The following is a 24,661-nucleotide window of genomic DNA, read 5'->3' on the forward strand; positions in this document are numbered from 1 at the left end:
GACTCGTATCGGAGCATCTCATTTTATGATTATTGCAGAGTATGGTGTTCCATTCGTTTGATACAAACACTATCTGTGGATTTGCATATGGTATAGTTAATGTGGAAAAGATGTGCTTTAGAAACCGCTTGGGAGATTATTTTACTGCAGGTTACATTTTAATGAGCAAATAAGAAAGTAAACTCCTCTGTTATTGTATCTGTTTATGTGTAGTTCTCTTTTATTGAAGTTCATGATCTTCTTTGACGTTGGGCATTTTTCATGCATAAATATGATGTGAAACAACAGGTATCAATGTGAAGCAGGTGTTTGACCTGATTTGAACTGGCTTTGGAGAGACATGAAGGAATCCTAGTAGTGGGAAGAAGAGAATGTGGTGAGCAGGATAAATTCCTGTAATCCCCCCATTAAAGTTTTACAATAAAATATAATTCATGTCACAACTAGCAGAATATAACATTACAGCATTCATCCACTCATTATTTGATATGCCTCTGATATGGCAAAACACTACTTCCCACAATCCTCAGTTTTGCGTGATGACGTATTAAGCAAAAACAAACAAACAGGAAGAAGACAAGAAAGTCAGGATTTGATCCAGATTACTAGGAGACAGCTAACGTTAGCTACAACAAATTCAAGATGCTGAAATCTGTGATTCTCATTGGAGGCCCACAGAAAGGTGAGTGTTAAGTAAATTACTAATTTGCAAATTCATAAATGTTAATTCCTCCAGTTCTGCTATCTAGAGCCACATATCTAGCTAGCTGTTAGCTCCTGGCTAAGGGCTAGCCTAGGGGTGTATTCGTTACGACAATTCTGTTACAAAACTTTTTGCAACAGAAACAGTTTATTCCAAACGCTGTTGAGTTCCGTTTGGTTCACAAACGGAAGTTGAAGTTAAGTCGTGTCTCTCTTCATAAAAAAAAGCGGACTTCACTCAACTTCACCGCATGGCCGAATCTATAGTTGCTTGTGCCAAATACTTCGCAGACTATTACAGATTTTAATGGCAACGCGTGGAAACCATACAATTAAAATGAACGACAATTTACGTTTAAGAAAACCGCTTCTCCGTCACGTTGTTGAGCGTTTGGAGCAAAACGTTTTGCAAGATAATCTGCATAATGAATACACCCTAGTTGTAGGCTAATGAATGACGTGGCGTGATCATGGAAACCCTCAGGTGCAGCTTGCCATATCTAAGAATTTTGCTGATAAGCGTTGTCGAAAAATGGCTGACAGCAAGCTGTCAAGATAGCCTGGCATAGACATTCTGTGCTAGATACTTGAATTGTCACATTGAACAAGTTGGGAGCTTTCAACACTAGGCCAAAATAGAATAGAAAATAAAAGAATAGGGGTGCTTTCAACTCCATAGAATAGAATCTAGGATAGTATAGCTTCTTTACTTTTCCCAAGGTATCTTCTAATTATTTCCAGAAAGAACTGGCGTGCTGATCGAGGATAGACAGGTCATCAAAATGTAATTAGAATCAACTGAGCAGGTGACTTTTGCCGTTCTTGTCATACAGGTACACGATTTCGACCATTGTCCTTTGAGGTCCCGAAACCCTTGTTTCCAGTGGCTGGTGTGCCCATGCTTCAGCATCACGTTGAAGAATGTGCAAAGGTAGGTTAGCACTGACAAAATAATAAATGTCCCTCTCTTATCTTCATCATTGGTAGAAAGAAACATGGTTTGCATTTTTCCCATAGGTGCCAAATATGAAGGAGATTTTGCTAATTGGCTTTTACCAGCCAAATGAAGAACTTACCAGATTCATGTGTAGCGCACAGCAGGAATTCAAAATCTCAATCAGGTAAAGGAGAGGATCATAGTAATTTTGTATCAACGTTGTCATAATAAGACAAAGCATAGAACACATGGATGGACAGTAGTCTAATTGATAAACTTGTTGAAACTATGTAGGTATTTGCAGGAGTATGCTGCTTTGGGCACTGGAGGCGGCATCTACCATTTCAGAGATCAGATTCTATCTGGTGGCCCTGAGGCATTCTTCATTATGAATGCTGACGTGTGCTCCGAGTTTCCTCTACCAGAGATGCTCAACTTCCAGAAGGAACACGGAGAGGCTAGCAGTTTCGTCATCCTGGGGACAACTGTGAGGAGACGTCCATGATTTCTATGGCTTAAGCCTTCAACAATAAAGGGAAAAGTTGGGAATTTGCTTGGAGACCATGGGATATCATTATTTGTCTTTCACTTGTTTTATTTTTCTTCTTTATTTTGCAGGCAAACAGAAAGCAGTCCATGAATTATGGCTGTATCGTGGAAAACCAGCAAACGAATGAGGTGATGCAGCACATTTTAGTCGCGCTTATATATTTACAATTTTGACTGTTATTACTTCATCCAGAAAGTATTTCTCTTGCTCTTATTTCAGGTTTTACATTATGTGGAGAAGCCTAGCACTTTTGTGAGTGACATCATCAACTGTGGAATCTACCTGTTTACCCCGGAGATCTTCCAACACATTGGGGCAGTCTTCCAGAAGAACCAGCAGGACATGCTGTTGTGAGTGGGAGGGATCCCTCAGGGATCCTATCATGGGAGATCCTAGGATCTCTATGTGTGGGAGTGGTGCATGCAAATTTGATAATTTCCTATCCTTGTTTCTCCTCATTTGTCTTTTTCCCTTTCCTGCCATCATTCTGTTTCCCGTCCCCCATCACCAGATATCCATATGAGGGGTAAGTCGGTACAACTAGGCCACTGCACAGTGTGGTTTTAGAGTAGAGATACGCATTAATCAAATACGTCACACAAAAATATCTATCTAAATAGCGTATCTCTTCATTGAGTCACAGTATTAGCACATGGGGTGATAAATCACTCTCAAGGTGTGTTTTGGAAGGTTTTTTTGCCACACACTCACTTATCTTTTGATGTGCACATCATCGTCATTTGTCAAGATTGAAGGAGTTGGCATACACATTTATACAATTGTTAGTAGTAAATCACACAATCAAATATTTAAATATAAAATTTGGACCCATTCAAAGGGATTGGTGTGACCTTGATATAAGAATATTTTTGGACTTCCTTGAGTATGTGTTCCATTACTCAAGTCAACCATGTTGCCTCTGATCCCTCTTTTGTCAAATTACTTTTGCTTTCACAATCCATTTTAATACTACTGTGCTTTATCAACTTTTAACAATCCACCCTGTATCCTTGGGCACATGGTGAATCAATTACTCTTTTTGACAACTCTTTTTGGTGACTTTGGTGCTGTTAATGACCCATCTAAAGTCTTTCAAACTTTCTTGTGACCTTCAAGCTAGCCTTAGGTCACAATACAATCAGAAGTGGTTGTGAACTAACATTTAGAAAACACTGTACTAGAGAATTGTTTAGCACGCTTGTTTTGCATTGCCCGGTGCTCTGGGTGGGTGGGTGGAGTTATCACTTTGAATCCAATTGAATGGTCTAAAATGTGGCTACCGGATGATGCAAAACAAACGTGGCCAGAGACAAATGTTAAGAGCATGGTCTCATAGATTGGCCTCTTCCTCACAGAGACGAGCAGACCAATGGCAACGGCTGGCATCGGGCTGAGGCCATTCGGTTAGAACAGGACATCTTCACAGCCCTGGCTGGGCAGGGCAAGCTCTATGTCTACAAAACACCTGCCATCTGGAGCCAAATCAAATCTGCAGGGTGAGTAGGTCGTCTCAATCTTTTGAATAACTTGTGTGGTCAGTGGGACTTGAAGATGTTGGAGTAGGATACTCAACCATCTTCTGAATCTGTGTAATAGGAATTTACAGGTGAACAAAAAGGAGACCAGTCATAGGTAAAGGTAATAAGCCGGATAGATTTTTTTTATTAAGAGCTGCAACAGGCACAGGAAAATGTCTAACTGGCCTTCTATGAGCAGGCCCTTATCTTAATCAGAAATCACCAAATGTTCTGTAAACGCCAGTTCAAGAGGCTTGTAAAAGCTAAAAACCAGAAGGCAGTGACTTTGTCAGTTGCTACAGAACTATACAGTGTTCACCGAATGTCATCAATACAATAAAACCATACATAATGTGTCTTTTGTCCTTGTACCTCCAGTCTGGTGGCAATCACTATCAACAGATATGAGAATAATCCCTAACATTCAGCTTCTAGTCTAGTGACCAATAACAGGCACCCAGAGTTACAAATAGAACACTGGAAATTGTGTATTACAGAAACTCAAAATATGCTAATCATTGCATTGATCACTCTAAACTAAATAAACTCAGCAAAAAAAGAAACATCCTCTCACTGTCAACTGCGTTTATTTTCAGCAAACTTAACATGTGTAAATATTTGTATGAACATAACAAGATTCAACAACTGAGACATAAACTGAACAAGTTCCACAGACATGTGACTAACAGAAATTGAATAATTTTGTCCCTGATAAAGGGGGGGGACAAAAGTAACAGTATCTGGTGTGACCACCAGCTGCATTAAGTACTGCAGTGCATCTCCTCCTCATGGACTGCACCAGATTTGCCAGTTCTTGCTGTGAGATGTTACCCCACTCTTCCACCAAGGCATCTGCAAGTTCCCGGACATTTCTGGGGGGGGGATGGCCCTAGCCCCCACCCTCCGATCCAACAGGTCCCAGACGTGAGATCCGGGCTCTTCGCTGGCCATGGCAGAACACTGACATTCCTGTCTTGCAGGAAATCACGCACAGAATGAGCAGTATGGCTGGTGGCATTGTCATGCTAGTTATGTTAGGATGAGCCTGCAGGATGGGTACCACATGAGGGAGGAGGATGTCTTCCCTGTAACGCACAGCGTTGAGATTGCCTGCAATGATGACAAGCTCAGTCTAATGATGCTGTGACACACCGCCCCAGACCATGACGGACCTTCCACCTCCAAATCGATCCCGCTTCAGAGTACAGGCCTCGGTGTAACGCTCATTCCTTTGACGAAAAACGCGAATCTGACCATCACCCCTGGTGAGACAAAACCGTGACTCGTCAGTGAAGAGCATTTTTTTGCCAGTCCTGTCTGGTCCAGCGACGGTGGGTTTGTGCCCATAGGCGACATTGTTGCCGGTGATGTCTGGTGAGGACCTGCCCTACAACAGACCTACAAGCCCTCAGTTCAGCCTCTCAGCCTATTGCGGACAGTCTGAGCACTGATGGAGGGATTGTGTGTTCTTGGTGTAACTCGGGCAGTTGTTGTTGGCATCCTGTACATATCCCACAGGTGTGATGTTTGGATGTACCGAACCTGTGCAGGTGTTTTACATGTGGTCTGCCACTGCGAGGACGATCAGCTGTCCGTCCTGTCTCCCTGTAGCGGCGTCTCACAGTACAGACATTGCAATTTATTGCCCTGGCCACATCTGCATTCCTCATGCCTCCTTGCAGCATGCCTAAGCCACGTTCACGCAGATGAGCAGGGACCCTGGGTATCTTTATTTTTGTGTTTTTCAGAGTCAGTAGGAAGGCCTCTTTAGTGTCCTAAGTTTTCATAACTGTGACCTTAATTGCCTACCGCCTTTAAGCTGTTTGTCTTAATGACCGTTCCACAGGTGCATGTTCATGAATTGTTTATGGTTCATTGAACAAGCATGGGAAACAGTGTTTAAACCCTTTACAATGAAGATTTGGGAAGTTATTTGGATTTTTACGAATTATCCTTGAAAGACAGGGTCCTGAAAAAGGGACTTTTTTTTCCCCTTTTTTGCTGAGTTTATTAACCTTTAGTCATCTTACATTTCCACATTGACAATTTGCTTTTTGTATAAAAAAAAAAAAAAAAGACAGGTCTGCAATATACGCCAGTCGCTTGTACCTCAACCAGTACCATAAAACCCACCCTGAAAGACTGGCTACAAACAAGGAAGGAGGGCCTAGAATAAGTGGTAGGTTATAGTACAGTACTTGCCTTTTTGTTACCTTTTGAAGTTTTTGGCTGTCTTTACAAGTGTATTTATACCAATTATTTATTTTTTGTTGTCCCAGGAAATGTTTACATTCACCCAACAGCCAATATTGACCCTACTGCAGTGGTAAGTGCTTATCCTTGCTCTTACTACTTACCTACATACACTACCATTCAAAAGTTTGTGATCACTTAGAAATGTCATTTTCTTTGAAAAGATTTCACCCCATGCTTCCTGAAGCACCTCCCACAACTTGGATTGGCTTGATGGGCACTTCTTACGTACCATACGGTCAAGCTGCTCCCACAACAGCTTAATAGGGTTGAGATCTGGTGACTGTGCTGGCCACTATAGACAGAATACCAGCTGACTGCTTCTTCTCTAAATAGTTATTGCATAGTTTGGAGCTGTGCTTTGGGTGATTGTCCTGTTGTAGGAGGAAATTGGCTACAATAGCTACAGCTACAATAGTCATTTACAACATTAACAATGTCTACACTGTATTTCTGATCAATGTTATGTTATTTTAATGGACAATAAATTAGCTTTTCTTTCAAAAACAAGGTAATGTCTAAGTGACCCCAAACCTTTGAACGGTAGTGTATATACTGCACAATACAATTCAACTCCTCAACAGTCAAAGACACTACATGCTACAACAACAAAAGACAATAAATGATACCTAATAAAACATCTAAATAAATCTCTTTCTATAGTTGGGTCCCAACGTCTCCATAGGCACAGGTGTGACCATCGGGGCTGGGGTGCGAGTGAGGGAGTCCATCATTCTCCATGGGGCTACTCTACAGGCAAGCAGTTACTAGTGGCCTACCTTGCCTTTATGGCAAATTATTGTTTGAAAAGAATTGGCCAGTTCCTCAGTCAAAAAATAAATGCTGAAATGGCTGTTCTTCCCTTGATCATAGCTCACAGATCATGTTTTATTTATTATGTCCACTTGTTTTAAAGGATTGATAATTGACACCGACCTAATTCCATTTTCATATGGTTCTTTTAGGATCACAGTTGTGTGTTGAACTGTATAGTGGGATGGGACAGCACTATTGGCAAGTGGGCCAGAGTTGAAGGAACTCCCAGTGACCCCAATCCAAATGATCCCTATGCCAAAATAGATAGTGAAACACTCTTCAGAGATGGAAAACTCACGCCATCAATCACCATTCTTGGTAAGTTGCCTAAAACGTATAACGCTGGGCTGGTTACGCATCCACCGTAGTTGCTGTAACTGTGCTGGAAAGGACTAGCTGAAAAGGAAATATCTGAGCACAGTTCATTTCAGGGCAATAGTGTGAAAAGGGTATTGGATACATGTTGATTTTTGGAGCATGTAACCATTACAATGTTTTAATATTGCAATTTTTTTCAGGTTGTAATGTAACTATCCCGGCCGAGGTAATCATACTCAACTCAATTGTTCTGCCATACAAAGACCTCAACCGGAGCTTCAAAAACCAAATTATATTGTAGTTAATTTTCTGTGTGCTCTGTTCATTTAGTGTCAAACCAAATGAAGGATTTTAGCTTGAACAATGCCACTGCCTCTGGGTTATTGTACATAAGATAAATATATAAAAATGAGATGACACTTATTTAGGTGTTTGGAAAGTTCTAGATTTGATATTGTGTGTTTTGTTTTGCCTTTATGCATTAACTGACGTTACCATCATTTGAGATGCTTTGGGAGGCTGATGATGAGCGTTGGTTGGTTTGATTACTTCGACACGTCTGAATGTCATCCCACCACTTTTATGAAACGTACGTTTTATAAAATTCATTTCAACTGTTACATTTCTGCACTAGCCCTATAATGAGCTCTGTATGATGGATTCACTACCATGTAAGGGGAATTATAAAATGATGGTCATATTTTGGCATGGGGTTGCTGGCATTATTTACTTTAGGTGGTGGTGCTAACCTTTTGTTACTCAGAAATTACATCCTGAAAATGTAAACTAATCAGCTGCAGACTTTTTATAAGATTGCAAAATAAAAGGAATGGGTTACAAACTGTTTAATTATGAGTGGTAATTTGGGGGCCTTTTAACATGAGTGCTTTGATTTTAAAATGTGACCATTTTAATTGCAAGAGTTATTCTGACATTCTTCTCTGAAATACATTGTTGACCGTCTCATGTTTCTTTTGATTAAAGGAGCAATCTGCAAAAGTCCAAAAATGGATGTACCAATCGCCAGTTTCCACTTTTAAATAGCAATCAAGAAATATTTGCTTGAAATTTGAACATAACAGGTGACCTGGAGATTCTGGCCTTCGATTCTGTACTTTGTCACAAATAACAATCATAATGGGATATAGTTAACCAGTATTCAATTTTGTTCCCGCGTGACTCATTTAGAAATGGAATGATTTTGGCTTTAATTAATCACTTATGGTTCAGAGTGAGTTTTTACCTTTTAATTACTAAAAGTGTTTTTTGTAACAATTGCAACCGTCAGTTCCAAGTTTAATAAAAAAAACATTGATTCTCACGATCATGCAGAAATGTTTCATAATGAAGTTTATTCAATCACAGCTACCCAATTGTGTTTGTCATGCATTAGTGCTGAGAGTTCCTCAAATGTACACTTCCCCATCATACTCCATTTTTACAATACTTAACATTTCATATAATATTTAACATTTTTACACAAAGATATGTAGTCAAATGTGAAGTGCTTTTATTTTCCCAAGAACATACCAACGTTCTTCATTCCACTGAACTATCCACACAAAACTAATCCAATTCAAAGAAGTCAGGAAACCACAGTGATATCAGTCGAGGGATGTAAATAACTTTTTAACCGTGTCTTTGCCCTGCTACTGCAAAAAACTCAATTCTAACAAGAACAATGAGAAAAGGTAGCAAATTGTCATGCCATCCACAAAATTATTTATGATTTCAAAAACAATTTTAATAAAAAAAAAGTGGTCTTGCGTATTGAAGGCATTCTTCATTCTGCCCTTCAGGGAACCACTGGTAGGAGTCTTAGGGTATTTACTCAGCTCGGGAAGTCGGCGGGTTAAACAGACGATCTGAAGAGATGGTAGATACGTGTTGGAGGCACCATGAGGATTCAGCTTTTTGTCATAATCCAGCATCATGTACATTAAAACTGACACATGACCCCAGTTACATTTCGGCAAGGTTCTGTTGAGTAGTCATTGACTGAGTTTTTCAATAGCACACAGCAGCTGAGTGTTGGCGTCCAGGTTGTTTGTTTACCTCTGTCTATGCTGTGGCTGACGTTGGCATCGATCACTGATATAACCTGGTTCTACACCATGAGGTGGCGTTTCCAGTTCTCAGCAGGGAACGACAGCATTCAGCCTGTGATCTGAGAGAGATGATGAAATCAACAGTAACCTGGTTCACAAATGCAGAGGCATTACACATATTGCATGCGTCTACATGGGTGACATTGCAGAAATGTTTCAGCACTGAAAGGACCAGATCAATGGAAATACTCAGTGGATTTTTTATTTTTTTAATATTGAAACTGTGAAATAGTGAAGATCACAATTGCATGACATTTATACACAAGACAGTGCCCACCTTTGGCTTAGTGTTTGTTTCTCTCATAAGGGTCGTGGGGAAGGGATCTGCCATTCCATGTCCCAAAATGGTTGGTCCAAACATCCTGGACAAATTGTTCTGGTCTATTTGACACAAGGGGCTCTGCAGGACTCAACAGTGGGCAGTAAGGCAGTGTGCAATGAACTTATTAAGAAGACATTAACCTCTTATTGAATATAAACTTCCTGTTTACTCTTGCAATAACCTGCATCTCAGTTGTCCAATTTTGCTCAATTTCCTGATAAGTTATGGAATTCGTCATTTATGGAACTGTAAGTTGAGGAAATAGTACCCTCTCAGGGAGAAAAAATAATAATCACTCTAAAGACACAGAGAGGTATCCCATCACCCTTAGGTGTTACCTCTGCAGATACAGCATGAGGAAAGCCAGTGTGTCTCTGTTAGGCTTTGGCAGATCTGCTATGGCCTGGTAAATGATTGCTGCGCTGTTGTCATCATCTGTAATCTCTGTAAGCGATACACAACCCATCAGTGAGGCCCTTAGGACAAAGAACAGCAGAAAAAATGCTGAGAGACATACAATAACGTTATACCTCAAAATCTACACTCCCTCTGGCAATTATAATCTCTTCGTTGATTCACTCACTCCATTATGACTCAGAAGGCCTCTAGAGATACATTATAGTTCTTTGTAGCATTAGTCGTTTTGTGGATGGCATATGCCCTGGGCTCCTTCAGACATCTCAATGCAATTTACAAAAGGGTTGGTGTTATGTCCTGAAGTCAATCGGCTTTGAGGCAGAGAGCAAGAGAGACTGATTTAAATGGGCTCATTCCCAGCATGCCACAAATTACCACTTACTCTTCACTCAAGACCATATATAATAAGATTGAAATTAATATGCTGGAAGTAGACAAACTGGGCTGGGAAAAATATTGAGTGTTGATTGTTTTACAGTCATCAGGGAGTTTTACAGTCATCAGGAAGTCATATTACAACAAGGAAATAACCATCTGCCCTGAATGGATGAGGTTAAGTGTAAACATTCTCCAGCGCTTGATACCTAAAGGTTTGCGAGGCGATTTTGAGATGCTCATTAAAAATCCATCCATGAGTATTACTGCCAAATGCACTGCATCAATCATTATATTCATGTAGATGACATAGTTCAGATACTTTAGTGTGGCTTCAAACCAGAGGCCAAATCACTTTGCGTGCAACACTCAGAAATCCTGCTTCACACACTCAGGGAGGAATCCTAACTTCCACTCAACTCAAATTTTCACTTAGTCTCCCAATGACATCCAAATGCATGACTAGAAAGTGAAAATTCTACTTAAGTGGAAGTTATAAACAGCCATAGGGTAATTGATTATCATTAAACAGGGTTAGGGTCAATTCTGAATTCGAAGGTGGAACCTAAACGTGCATTTCCTCTCTAGGACAGGAAATTACGTTAAAATAGTGGCGGCAACTTCCTCTGGTTGGGGGGTCCTTTAATTACAATTACATTTTTGAATTGGTCACACCCTAAGAAATTACCCTGTGGCTGTTCATTGTGTTGGCCAAAGCATAACTTCCACTTAAGTAGAATTTTCACTTTATAACCATGCATTTGGATGTCACTGAGAGACTAAGTGAACATTTGAATTAAGTGGAAGTTAGGACTCGACCCTGAGTGTGTAAAGCAGTATTTCTGAGTGTTGCACTCAAACATTTACAGTGATTTGGCCTCTGGTTTGAAGCCGCACTAAAGTATCTGAGCTATGTCATCTACATGAATATAATGATTGATGCAGTGCATTTGGCAGTAATGCTCATGGATGGATTTTTAATGAGCATCTCAAAATCGCCTCGCAAACCTTTAGGTACCAAGTGTTGGAGAATGCGTTAACCTGATCCATTTAGGGTAGATGGTTATTGTTGTAATATCTGACAACTCCCTGATGACTGTAAAACAAAATTCAAAAGGCATATTTATTCTACACATCATCATAGTCTATATTTGTTGTGGCCTATCCTTGTGGCCTATCCTTGTGATAAAAGATTTGTCAACTGAATGAGACTTTCATGTTTCACATCTCAGTTAAATTGGTTTGAATTGCTTTGAATTCAATTCTGTTTCCTTCAATTTAAATGCAATTCAAATTATGCTTGCTGTGAGGTGTAGCCAATTCAAATTCATTGTTTGAATTTCATTAAATTCAGTAATTCCGAATTGACCCCAACCCTGTCATTAAAAGTGATCACATACCACAGGTCTCCATGAAGGTTCTATGCAGCCTGAAGGTGATGAGAGACTCCTTCAGTTTCCTCAGGAAATGATGTGGATCTCATCCACTCTGGGCATGCTCCTTCACCATACGCTCACCCCCAGCAACACATTAAATGCCATTCTGCAACAACAGAGGGAGGAGGAAGTCAAACATGTTGATAACTAGTCAAATATAAATGTGTCTGAATAGAAACTATTCCAGATTGAGAATAATATTGCTCCTCCAATCCTCTTTTCTCAATTTCATTCACGCACTGAACAATTATCTGATGGATCCTAGGCTGGCTAGGTGGGGCAAAGCTCTCTAACGTGTCCTGCAAATGAATGAGAAATGCTTATTTTTAACAAACAGAACAAAGCAAGGTTGGAACTTTTGGGAATATTGAGTTGAGGTACTTCAGATCCATGAGCTCCACATGAGGCAGAGACTGAGTAGTCCAGGCACCCCTGTTTACTTTCGGGATGAGCTACCACAAAGCAGTCCCTGGACTTCATGGCCATCTATCTGAACCGGATCCTCTTCCGACATGGCTCACACATTTCTGGACTAATCAACTGAATAGAGCCCAGACGGTTAAAAGTTACATACATATTCTAAATAGTATTAACAATTTCTATTCAAGAGTCACTATGTACAGTTGAAGTCAGAAGTTTACATACACTTAGGTTGGAGTCATTAAAACTTGTTTTTCAACCACTCCACAAGTTTCTTGTTACAAACTATAGTTTTGGCAAGATGGTTAGGACATCTACTTTGTGCATGACACAAGTCATTTTTCCTACAATTGTTTACAGACAGATTATTACACTTATTATTATTACACTGTATCACAATTCCAGTGGGTCAGAAGTTTACATACACTAAGTTGACTGTGCCTTTAAACAGCTTGGAAAATTCCAGAAAATTATATCATGGCTTTAGAAGCTTCTGATAGGCTAATTGACAACATTTGAGTCAATTGGAGGTGTACCTGTGGATGTATTTCGAGGTCTAACTTCAAACCCAGTGCCTCTTTGCTTGACATCATGGGAAAATCAAAAGAAATTGTAGATCTCCAGATGTCTGGTTAATTCTTGGGAGCAATTTCCAAATGCCTGCATGTACCATGTTCATCTGTACAAGCAATAGTACACAAGTATAAACACCATGGGACCACGCAGCCGTCATACCGCTCAGGAAGAAGACGCGTTCTGTTTCCTAGAGATGAACGTACTTTGGTGCGAAAAGTGCAAATCAATCCCAGAACAACAGCAAGGTACCTTCTGAAGATGCTGGAGGAAACCGGTATAGAAGTATCTATATTCACAGTAAAACGAGTTCTATATCGACATAACCTGAAAGGCCGCTCAGCAAGGAAGATGCCACTGCTCCAAAACCGCCATAAAAAAAGCCAGACTACGGTTTACAACTGCACATGGGGACAAAGATCGTACTTTTTGGAGAAATGTCCTCTGGTCTGATGAAACAAAAATAGAACTGTTTGGCCATAATGACCATTGTTATGTTTGGAGGAAAGAGGGGGAGGCTTGCAAGCCGAAGAACACCATCCCAACCGTGAAGGAAGGGGGTGGCAGCATCATGTTGTGGGGGTGCTTTGCTGCAGGAGGGACTGGTGCACTTCACAAAAAAGATGGCATCATGAGGGAGGAAAATGATGTGGATATTGAAGCAACATCTCAGGACATCAGTCAGTTAGTTAAAGCTTGGTTGCAAATGGGTCTTCAAAATGGACAATGACCACAAGCATACTTCCAAAGTTGTGGCAAAATGGCTTAAGGACAACAAAGTCAAGGTATTAGAGTGGCCATCACAAAGCCCTGACCTCTATCCTATAGAAAATTTGTGGGCAGAACTGAAAAAGCGTGTGCGAGCAAGGAGGCCTACAAACCTGACTCAGTTACACCAGCTCTGTCAGGAGGAATGGGCCAAAATTCACCCAACTTATTGTGGGAAGCTTGTGGAAGGCTACCCGAATCGTTTGACCCAAGTTAAACAATTTAAAGGCAATGCTACCAAATACTAATATGTAAACTTCTGACCCACTGGGAATGTGATGAAAGAAATGAAAGCTGAAATAAATCACTCTCTACTATTATTCTGACATTTCGCATTCTTAAAATAAAGTGGTGATCCTAACTGACCTAAGACAGGGAATTTCTACTAGGATAAAATGTCAGGAATTGTGAAAAACTGAGTTTAAATGTATTTGGCTAAGGTGTATGTAAACTTCCGACTTCTGCTGTAGTTTAACATGAGAAGATGGTATCTATGAGACAGTTCTTGCTGTTTTAGACAGGAAGTAGTGTCTCAAAGTGGGAGTGAAGACCCGTTTGAGTGTGGGCTCTGTGGTGGTGGTCATTTCCATCTCTGCTATGGTGTCGAGCTCCACAGTGGTTTCAGGGTCATCAGTGCTTTCATCATTGGGAGTCAGAAACATTGACAATTTTATTGCATGGGAATTGGAGAAAAACAGCTTGAGCCACAGGGATTGAGTTAAGCAGGCTTTATTGTCCTTTCCAAATGCTCTTGCCGGAAAGTGTCTGGGTTTGTGAGGGTTGCTTTCACAATCGTGGTCTCAACTTCCTGAATAAAAGTATGAAACACTTGCCATTTTCAAGATTAATGAGTGGGCCTACTCATATTTAATGAGCTAATCTGGTGATCCCATGCTAATGGAGTGAGTCACACAGTGCTGAATAGTCTTTGCTCCCTCAGAGTGAAGTGATCTCTACAGTGCATGTGGGAGGAGAAAAAATGTGACCGAGGCAGTCAGAAAGGCTACATCCCAGAGGATACCATATTCCTTCCTGCACTAAAAAAACCTCTAATAAAACTTGTTTTATTGTCACATACACCAGATAGGTGCAGTGAAATGTGTTGTTTTACATGGTCAACCTTAGTAGTAAGGCGCCCCTGGAGGAAATTAGGGTTAACTGCCTTGCTCAAGGGCACCTCGATGGCTCAGGTATTCGAACCAGTGACCTTTCGGTTACTGGCCCAATGTTCTAACCGCTAGGCTACCTGCCACCTCTACACTGATTGAAGTGGATTTAAAAAAGTGACATCAATAAGGGATCAAAGCTTTCACCTGGATTCACCTAGTCAGTCTGTGTCATGGAAAGAGCAGGCGTCCTTAATGTTTTGTACACCCAGTGTATATACACTACATGACCAAAAGTATGTGGACACCTGCTCATCGAACATCTCATTTCAAAATCATGGGCATTAATATGGAGTTGGCCCCCCCTATGCTGCTATTACAACCTCCATTATTCTGTTAAGGCTTTCCACTAGATGTTGTAACATTGCTATGGGGACTTGCTTCCGTTCAGCCACAAGAGCATTAGTTAGGTTGGACACTGAAGTTGGGCGATTAGACCTGGCTCGCAGTTGGCATTCCAATTCATCCCAAAGGTGTTCGATGGGGTTGAGGTCAGGGCTCTGTGCAGGCCAGTCAGGTTCTTCCACACCGATCTCAACAAACCATTTCTGTTTGGACATAGCTTTGTGCACGGGGGCATTGTCATGTTGAAACAGGAAACAGGAATAGTTATTGTGCTGACGTGGCTTCCAGAGGCAGTTTGAAACTCGGTAGTGAGTGTTGCAACCGAGGATAGGCAATTTTTACGCGCTACACGCTTGACGATCCCGTTCCGTGAGCTTGTGTGGCCTACCACTTCTCGGCTGTGCCATTGTTGCTCCGAGACATTTCCACTACACAATAACAGCACTTACAGTTGAGTGGGGCACTGACTTGTTGGAAAGGTGGCATCCTATGACGGTAACACATTGAATGTCACTGAGCTCTTCAGTAAGGCCATTCTACTGCCAATGTTTTTTCTATGGAGATTGCATGGCTGTGTGCTCTATTTTATACACCTGTCAGCAATGGGTGTGGCTGAAATAGCCGAATCTATTAATTTAAAGAGGTGTCCACATACTTTTGTATATATAGTGTAGTTAACTATATAGGGAATAGGGTGCCATTTGTGATGCAGACAATGTGAATGGTCCTGTGCTATTTCCACCTGAGCAGATGGGTGTGCTGCTCTGTGCACTGAGCAGAGGGCCCGATGAATACGCCAGCTAATAGGAAGTGACAACACACTAGGCCCAACTACAGGGACACAATGGCCAGGAACACATCAGATGATTCTGCATTAATGTTTTGGTAACTGTAACACTAGACAAATCATGGTGTATATTAAGGGTTCTCTGTTAATTGATTATCCAGTAAGGTTCTTTCTATCCCACACAATGTCTAATGATTTATTTTCAAAGACACGTAAATTCTAACGACCGGCTGATCAAATGAATCTATACGTTTGAACTAAAAATAAATACATGTTTTTGGCCAAGGGCTTAAGATAGACTGGCTGAACCAAGTAACTGTCTCCCTGGTATAAAAGAACTTAGTTCCACTCCAGGTGGTTCAAATAACATTCAGATAACTGGACTGCTATTGCATTGTGAAGGCCAATACTTATTAGTAAAAGATTTAGTGTAAAACCAGAAGCATCAATTTTGAAACAAAGGACAAAGAATCGATTTTCAACTTGAACAATTCAGTTAATCGTTTTTATGTGGTTGAAACTGAAACCCCAGTGAATTGTTATCTAATTCTTAAAGTTAACCAATCCATAGACCTCCATGTTGCAGCCTTGTTTTTATGAAAAGTATGGGTCAAATCCACATTATGCCTCTGCTTACCTTTTCCACTCGTCTTCCCCCAAGGTGATCTTCTGAGCGACCACCTACTCTTCCTGTCTTTCCAGTGGGAGCACCTGCATTCGGTGTCATGGAAGATAGCTTGAAATGCCCAAAAGTGCAGAACATGGGTCAAAGATCTATCAAAATGAATCATAACTTCAACCTCAAGAGGTCCACACCATAGGAGGCTGGTGGGAGGATGGATTGGTAACAAAACACATCAAACATATGGAAACAACGTTTGACTCCGTTCCATTAATACCATTCCAGCCATTACAATGAGCCCGTCCTCCTATAGCTCCTCCCACTAGCCTCCTCTGGTCCACACCTACCCTTTTTTCTCTTGCCCTCGACTTAAGTGGTTTACCACTGTTACATCCAGGACCTGTACACATTGAAACACTACGTGATAGAGTGATACACGGACCATCCACAAGCCACAAGCTTTTACACTGTCATATAGGGTACATATAAAATAATTTAATCTTGCTTTAAATGTGGATTTTCAGCGATAAAGTGTCATCATCAGTTCTATCATAACTAATATCAGAGTGAGACGGGAATGAAGACTCGTCGATGACAGATAATCGAATGAGAAATCAATAGAAACAAAACCCAAATGAATAAAGTATGAGGTCATTTAAAAAAGAACTGGGATATGACTATACTTGTAGTAGCCTATCGTTTGCTCTTATGTTGGGTGACATTGGCTCCCCTGTGGTTGAAGTTGGCCAGCATGGATCCCTGCTCATCATTCTGGAATGCATTGGACTTGCTGTCGTGGACCAGTATATCACACATCAGTTGCAATTGTCGCTGCTGTGAGGGTATACAGTGCATTCTGAAAATATTCAGACCCCTTCACTTTTTCCTAATTTTGTTAAGTTACAGCCTTATTCTACAATTGATAAAAAAATTAAAAGAATCTCATCAATCTACACACAATACCCCATAATGACAAAGCAAAAACAGGTTTTTAGAAATGTTTGCATATTTATGAATAATAAAAAACAGAAATACCTTATTTACATAAGTATTCTGACCCTTTGCTATGAGATTCGAAATTGAGCTCAGGTGTATCCTGTTTCCATTGATCATCCTTGAGATGTTTCTACAACTTGATTGGAGTCCACCTGTGGCAAATTCAATTGGTTGGACATGATTTGGAAAGGCACACACCTGTTTTATATAAGGTCCCAGAGTTGACAGTCAATGTCAGCAAAAACCAAGCCACGAGGTCGAAGGAAATGTCTGTAGAGCTCCAAGACTGGATTGTGTCGAGGCACAGATCTGGGAAAGGGTACCAAAAAAATGTCTGCAGCATTGAAGGTCCCCAAGAACACAGTGGCCTCCATCATTCTTAAATGGAAGAAGTTTGGAAGCACCAAGACTCTTCCTAGAGCTTGCCCCCCGGCCAAACTGAGCAATTGGGGGAGAAGGGCCTTGGTCAGGGAGGTGACCAAGAACCCGATGGTCACTCTGACAGAGCTCCAGAGTTCCTCTGTGGAGATGGGAGAACCTTCCAGAAGGACAAACATCTCTGCAGCACTCCACCAATCAGGCCTCTATGGTAGAGTTTCCAAATGGAAGCCACTCCTCAGTAAAAGGCACATGACAGCCCGCTTGGAGTTTGCCAAAAGTCACCTAAAGGACATTCAGACCTAGAAAACAAGATTCTCTGGCCTGAATGCCAAGTGTCACGTCTGGAGGAAACCTGCCACCATCCCTACGGTGAAGCATGGTGCTGGCAGCATCATGCTGTGTGGATGTTTTTCAGCGGCAGGGGCTTGGAGACTAGTCAGGATTGAGGGGAAGATGAACGGGGCAAAGTACAGAGAGATCCTTGATGAAAACCTGCTCCAGAACTCTCAGGACCTCAGACTGGGGCAAAGGTTCACCTTCCAACAGGACATAGCCAGAGCCGGACTTGAACCAGATCAAACATCTCTGAAGATACCTGAAAATAGCTGTGCAGCGATGCTCCCCATCCAACCTGACAGATCTTGAGAGGCTCTGCAGAGAAGAATGAGAGAATCTCCCCAAATACATTTGTACCAGGCTTGTAGCGTCATACCCAAGAAGACTCGGGGCTGTAATCACTGACAAAGATGCTTCAAGAAAGTACTGAGTAAAGGGTCTGAATCCTTATGTAAATGTGATATTTGCTTTGTCATTATAGAGTATTGTGTGTAGATTGATGAGGAAAAAAACGATTTAATACATCTTAGAATAAGGCTGTAAGTTAACAATGTGGGAAAAGTAAATACCTTCCGAATGTACTGTATGACATTTAAAGTAAAAGTTTATCCCATCATCTTACAGACTGCAGAAAGTACAACATTTACCAAATAAACCATGCATTTGTTGATCAACAAACTGTCACTGGCTTCAGTTTATGAGAAGCATGTTGGGAAGTTTGAGATGATGGTGCTAATAACAATCGGACACGTACCATGATAATGTGGCAGTCATTCTTGACCTCAAAGTCTAAATCATGAGCTCCAATAGGACAGCCTATCAAAGTTAAATGGATCCATACCAAGTGCTGAAAGTCTGCTTCAGCCTTATAGCGCTTCTTAATCTCCACATTGACCTGGTTGCGACATTCTTTTCAGTTTAACCTCCAGGGCAGCCTGGGCTATGTCTGACTTCACCAGCAGCTCCTTGTGTCTCTTCAGCTCCAGCTCCGCATGTAGCCATTTCTTCCTGGTGGCATCATAGTTTTTCACTACTTCAATGAATTCTGGCATGAAGAAAAGACCAAAGTGACAAGGCTTGTGTTAGACATCATTCTATGTTCCAAATGTGTATAATGAGAGAACAAAAAAAGAGAATATACAATGACATGAAATGTGCACATGCGAATTGCAAGATTTGGCCATAACATCTCACGACCATTCACACATGAACATGTCTTTTAGTTTGACGCATTAGAATGGAATGCATCTTCAAATGTGTCTCGAGTGACATGTCTGAAGCCATACTGTGTACCATTCAACATTTTGTCTTGTCACATCTTTTTAGGGGCTGTAATGTTCTGAACTGAACAAAAGCAAAATGGCATAGTGGAGTAGTGTGCCAACATTTAAATCCTGTAGCCTACACACAAACATTAATTTAACTGGGCATTCACTTATTTACAAGTCCCAGGCTAATGTTGCATTCGTATCCAAGTGGGAGGTGGGAATTTACCAGCAGTGAAGTCGTAAATAATGCTTTTATATATTCAAGTGCTTTGAACTCATTGAGAAATGCCGATTGGCCAACAAGCAGCGTAAACCATAAACTAAAAGTACAGCTGTCATGCTTGTAAACAAATTATTGTTATTGTCAAAAAATGTGGTGTTCAACAAGGGTTTTTCTAAGATCCTGAAAGTTCTTGAAGAAGCTTAGGGTTCTTGGTACTGAAAATTACCCCCAAAAGGTTCTTCCAAGAACCCCATAGGAGGTGGGGTTCATCGAGGAACCTCCTTAGTCGGTGGGGGTTCTTGCAGGAACCTAACTGCCCAACTGAAACATTTAGATTTTAATTTGAAAGGACAGCAGGTGCAGGCATTTAACTGAACAATGTAAAGATCTGTCACGTCCTCACCATAGAGAGTCCTTATTTTCTATGGTAGAGTAGGTCAGGGCGTGAATGGGGGGTTAGTCTAGTTTATTATTTCTATGTGGGGTTCTAGGTTTGTTTTTCTATGTTTTTCTATGTTGGTGATGTGTATGATTCCCAATTAGAGGCAGCTGGTAATCGTTGTCTCTAATTGGGGATCATACTTAAGTAGCATGTTTTTCCACCTGTGGGTTATGGGATATTGTTTAAGTTTAGTTGCCTGTTAGCACTGCATTGTTGTCACGGTTTGTTTATTCGTTATTGTTTTGTATTTTGCTAAGTTTCACTTTCTAATAAATTATGTGGAACGCTACTCACGCTGCGCTTTGGTCCGATCATTCCAACGAATGTGACAGGATATCCCATCAAACCAGGACCAAGCAGCGTGTCTGGGAGGAAATGGCATCCTGGTCTTTGGAGGAGATCAGGGAGAAGATAAGTTGGACCTGGGAGGAAATAATGGAAGGACAGTAGATCCTTCCTTGGCAGGAGTCACAGCAGACGCAAGGAGAGAAGGGAGAACAGAGACGACACCGGGGTTCGCGGCCACAGAGAAAGCCCAAAAGACAGCCCCAAAAAGTTTTTTTGGGGGGGCACATGGAGTGGTCGGCGGAGCCGAGGAGTGATTCAGAGACCGAGGAGGAATATTGGGACAGATTGAGCGAGGAATGGGTGGCGAAAGTTGAGGAGAGTGATGAGAGAGCTGTTGGTTTGGCGTAGTATGCACGGCATTCGCCCTGAGGAGCGTGTTAGCCGTCCGAGGCCACCTGAGTCAGCTCCTCGTACTCGTCCTGAGAAGTGTGTTAAAGTTCTGGTACAATTGATGCCGGCTATACGCACCAGGTCTCCAGTACGCCTTCACAGCCCAGTACGTCCTGTGCCAACTCCCCGTACGGAGTGTGTGACCGGTCAGGCACCATGTTTTGTGGTGATACGCACGATGTCTCCAGTGCGCATCCACAGCCCGGTACGTTCTGTGCCAGCTCCTCGCACTTGCCGTGCGAAAGTAGGCATCTGTCCAGGACGCGTTGTGCCAGCTCTACGCTCCAGACCTCCAGTGCGTCTCCACGGTCCAGTATATCCTGCACCGGTTCTACGCACCAGGTCTCCAGTGCGCCTCCACAGCCCAGTACATCCTGTGCCTGCTCCCCGCACTCGCCCTGAAGTGCGTGTCACCAGTCTGGTGCCACCTGTCCCGGCTCCACGCACCATGCCTCCAGTGCGCCTTCACAGTCCAGAGCTTCCGGCGACAGTTCCCAGTCCAGAGCTTCCAGCGACGGCCCACGGTCCGGAACCTCCTGAGACGGCCCACGGTCCGGAACCTCCTGAGATGGCCCATGGTCCGGAACATCCTGAGACGGTCAACGGTCCGGGACCTCCAGCTCCAAGGCCAGAGTCTTCTTCTGCGTTGGTGCCCAGTCTAGGCAAAGCATCCAGTCTGGGTCCAGGGCTGGATCCGTAGGATGAGCGGGTTCTTCGGCCCACAGCAGAGCTGCCCCCGATGCTGGTGGATGAGCGGGTTCTTCGTCCCGCACCAGAGCCGCCTCCGATGCTGGCGGATCCGCGGGATGAGAGGGTTCTTCGTCCTGCACCGACACTAGACACCCCCCCTAACCCTCACTTTTTGGTTTCAGGTTTTGCGTCCGGAGTCCGCACCTTGGGGGGGGTACTGTCACATCCTGACCATAGAGAGTCCTTATTTTCTATGGTCGAGTAGGTCAGGGCGTGACTGGGGGGTTAGCACTGCATTGTCGTCACGGTTCGTTTATTCTTTATTGTTTTGTATTTTGGTCTATTGGTATGTTATGCAGAGCACATTTACCATCCTCCTCCCTTACTGAACCTCTTAAATTAATATCCCATAGGCTTCTACTGCAAAATCATTCTGGCTACGGATAAGGAGAACAACAACACATTAACATCAATACCCCAGAGGATATATTGGACATGGTGCTCTGCTGGGAGTTTACCTCATATAATTTTTTTCTGCTTTGCCACTAAAATCATAATAAACACTGACAACTAAAATATTGTGCTATTGTTATGTGTATTATTATTAATAATAATAGGGGAGGGGGGTTGTTCAAAAATTACCTCCAAAAGGTTATTCAAAAGGTTCTTTGAGGATTCATTAAAAGGGCTTTTTCTTTTAAAGGGCTCTTTCAGGAACTTATAGGGGTTCCCCCACAGTTTCAATTTGAAGAACCCCTAAAGGATACTCCAGGAACCTTTTCTTTTTAGAGTGCATATTAATAGATTGCTTTTTATAAATAATGTTTTGCTTTTTATAAATAATGTTTTGCTGTTACATTTAACTGCCGAAAATGCTTTTATCAAGGTAATTACCTTAGTAGGTGAGGTCAGCATGTGGGAGAAATATGAGCTCAGGATGATAAATGAGTTTTCTCACTAGTAATTACCAGTTGGAGGGCCGTTCGAGGTGCCTTTTCCCAGTCCTATATGTGCTAAATTCCCCACTTCCCACTTGGTTGCAAACTCAGCATTAGCTTATGGAAAGTTAACATCAGGGTTGTATTCACTAGGAACCAAACAGAACCAAACGGAAGCAATCAGAACGAAATGAGGAGGGGCCTACCTGAATTTGTCCAATAGAAACTCTTGTTCTCACTGATGATAGAAAAGTATGCATCTAAGTAAATTAATTCTCAATTCAGAGAAGCATAGGGCAATGGCCTAAAACAAACAATAGTTCAACATTCTACCTTTTAGGTAGGAAGCATGCTGTCAAATGAGCATGCTTTAGGGCAGTGGTTCCCAACCAAGGGTACTAGGACCCCTGGGGGTACTTGGCCTATCCACAGGGGATACTTAAGAAGACTCATGAGACCATAGACCTACTGGTAAAATACACATGAAGGATACTTCAGCAATACCTGCTTTAGGGAACCAATAAGAGGGTTTGATTAATCTTGCCTGGGCGCCTGTGTAGGCGGGTGTTTTGCCCAGCTCTGTCCAAGTCGGCTCAAAACAATAGTTACATAATAAAGCATGTGTAGTAATTTATAGGATTCTGTTTTCCCATGCAAAAGTGCTTGCTTTCGATAAAAACACTTCATGTCTTTCCAATGAAAACTAGTTAGAACATTCAAACATTTAAAACAAAAATAGAAAATAGATGTTTTATGTTTCTGGCCCATCCCTTTGCCCATCCCTAACACTGGGATAATCCAAAATGCACCTGAACAAGTAGGTTATTTCATGAATGAACATTAATATTGTATTATACAACAAGTGGTTTGGAATTCCCATTGCTGGAGCCTCTCCTGCCCATGATATATGAGACAACATACACATGGCCACCTTCTTATAAAGTGGCATCTTTACATCGTCTTAACATCGTTACCTAGCAACACACTACTACTTTTACAGCTACTATTCTTAGCACCTGTAACTCGTCATGGATGATTTTAAAGTTATTTTTGATTTGTTTTATCCACTAACGTTTAATGAATTGTGCCAACAAGAAGAGGAGGATATTAAAGATATTAAACAAGGAGAGAGAGTGGACCAGCAACCTGAGCCCAGCGTTAATGTTATACATGCAGAAAGCAGTGTTAGTGAATGTAGCATCACGTTTTGTTGAAAAATTGATGGTTTGGGAAATAATCTAGATGTTTTATGCTGGTAACCGTTATATAAAAGCAATAATACATGCGAGGCCATGTGCTATGACTTTTTTTTAATAAAAAAATGTCATAACACATGGCCTCGCATGTATTATTCCTTAAAATAGCCTACTTTTCACTTGTTTCAATATCGATGGCTAACAAATAAAACATGTCCACAAATGCGGATATAATATCACATTAATGACGAATACATATTAGGAATTCACCACTCAACATACAACGTTATAACTACAAAGCGCACGCCCTTGCTGCTGGATATTATCGAAGTGACAAGAAATATGCTTTTAGTTTACACAGCTGCAACAAACATTTACAAACGGTTGGTGCCGAAAAATCCCCGTCCCCAGTGCGTAGGTTTCCACTAAATAACACAGCCACAAAGTCAAACTTGGCTATCGTCAAAATTCATGAAAACCAACATTTTATTTTTGGACTTAATTTAAGGTTAGCAGTGTGGTTATGGTTAGGTTTAAAATCACATTTTAAGAGAAATTGTAGAAATATGCGGGGTTTATGACTGACTGTGGTAACTAGTGACGTCCAAGTGGGTATCTAGCCCAAAAGCCGGCAGATGGCGAGATTGAATCATGTAAAATGACGCGACTCAATATCGCCACCTGCCGGCTTTTGGGCTAATGCGTATTGTCAAATGGCACCATTATCCCAAAAGACTCAATCTATGACAATATCCTCCAATTTTTTGTAAAGAAAAGTTACTTTTTTTAGTTGGTCTTCAGATTATTTTTTATTTGTAGTCACTGACCCCGTGTTCCTCATGTTGCCACGTGTAGCTGGAAAACAGTTTTTATTGCAATGGCTAGCTAGCCTATGATTTTACTAACCTGTATTAACAGCTATTAACAGACCCAGAACTGTCAGCTCGCATTGTACCACGAGGTCTGGAAGCTAGGCCAGTCAGTCAGCTCTGCGTTAACCGCGAGGAGTCTACAAAGGTAG

At 41.6% G+C, this 24,661-nt stretch overlaps 1 protein-coding gene across 2 annotated transcripts; it reads left to right on the forward strand.

Moving 5' to 3' along the window:
- Window positions 1-550: 550 nt before the first annotated feature.
- On the forward strand, window positions 551-8,417 carry LOC106581839 (mannose-1-phosphate guanyltransferase alpha-A). 2 transcript variants are annotated; one of them, XM_014164245.2, is made up of 13 exons: window positions 551-682; window positions 1,536-1,633; window positions 1,720-1,823; window positions 1,934-2,126; window positions 2,258-2,317; window positions 2,409-2,539; window positions 2,701-2,715; window positions 3,545-3,685; window positions 5,788-5,885; window positions 5,986-6,032; window positions 6,623-6,715; window positions 6,925-7,093; window positions 7,294-8,417. In XM_014164245.2, exons 1-13 carry the CDS (start codon window positions 643-645, stop codon window positions 7,392-7,394), a joined length of 1,290 nt encoding a protein of 429 aa, XP_014019720.1. In that variant the 5' UTR covers window positions 551-642; the 3' UTR covers window positions 7,395-8,417. The 2 variants fall into 2 exon arrangements, with proteins under 2 accessions (XP_014019720.1, XP_014019721.1); XM_014164246.2 differs by lacking the exon at window positions 2,701-2,715.
- Window positions 8,418-24,661: the final 16,244 nt, after the last annotated feature.

Source organism: Salmo salar, chromosome ssa21 (genome assembly GCF_905237065.1).
Source record: "Salmo salar chromosome ssa21, Ssal_v3.1, whole genome shotgun sequence".
In the NCBI taxonomy this organism is placed as follows: domain Eukaryota; kingdom Metazoa; phylum Chordata; class Actinopteri; order Salmoniformes; family Salmonidae; genus Salmo; species Salmo salar.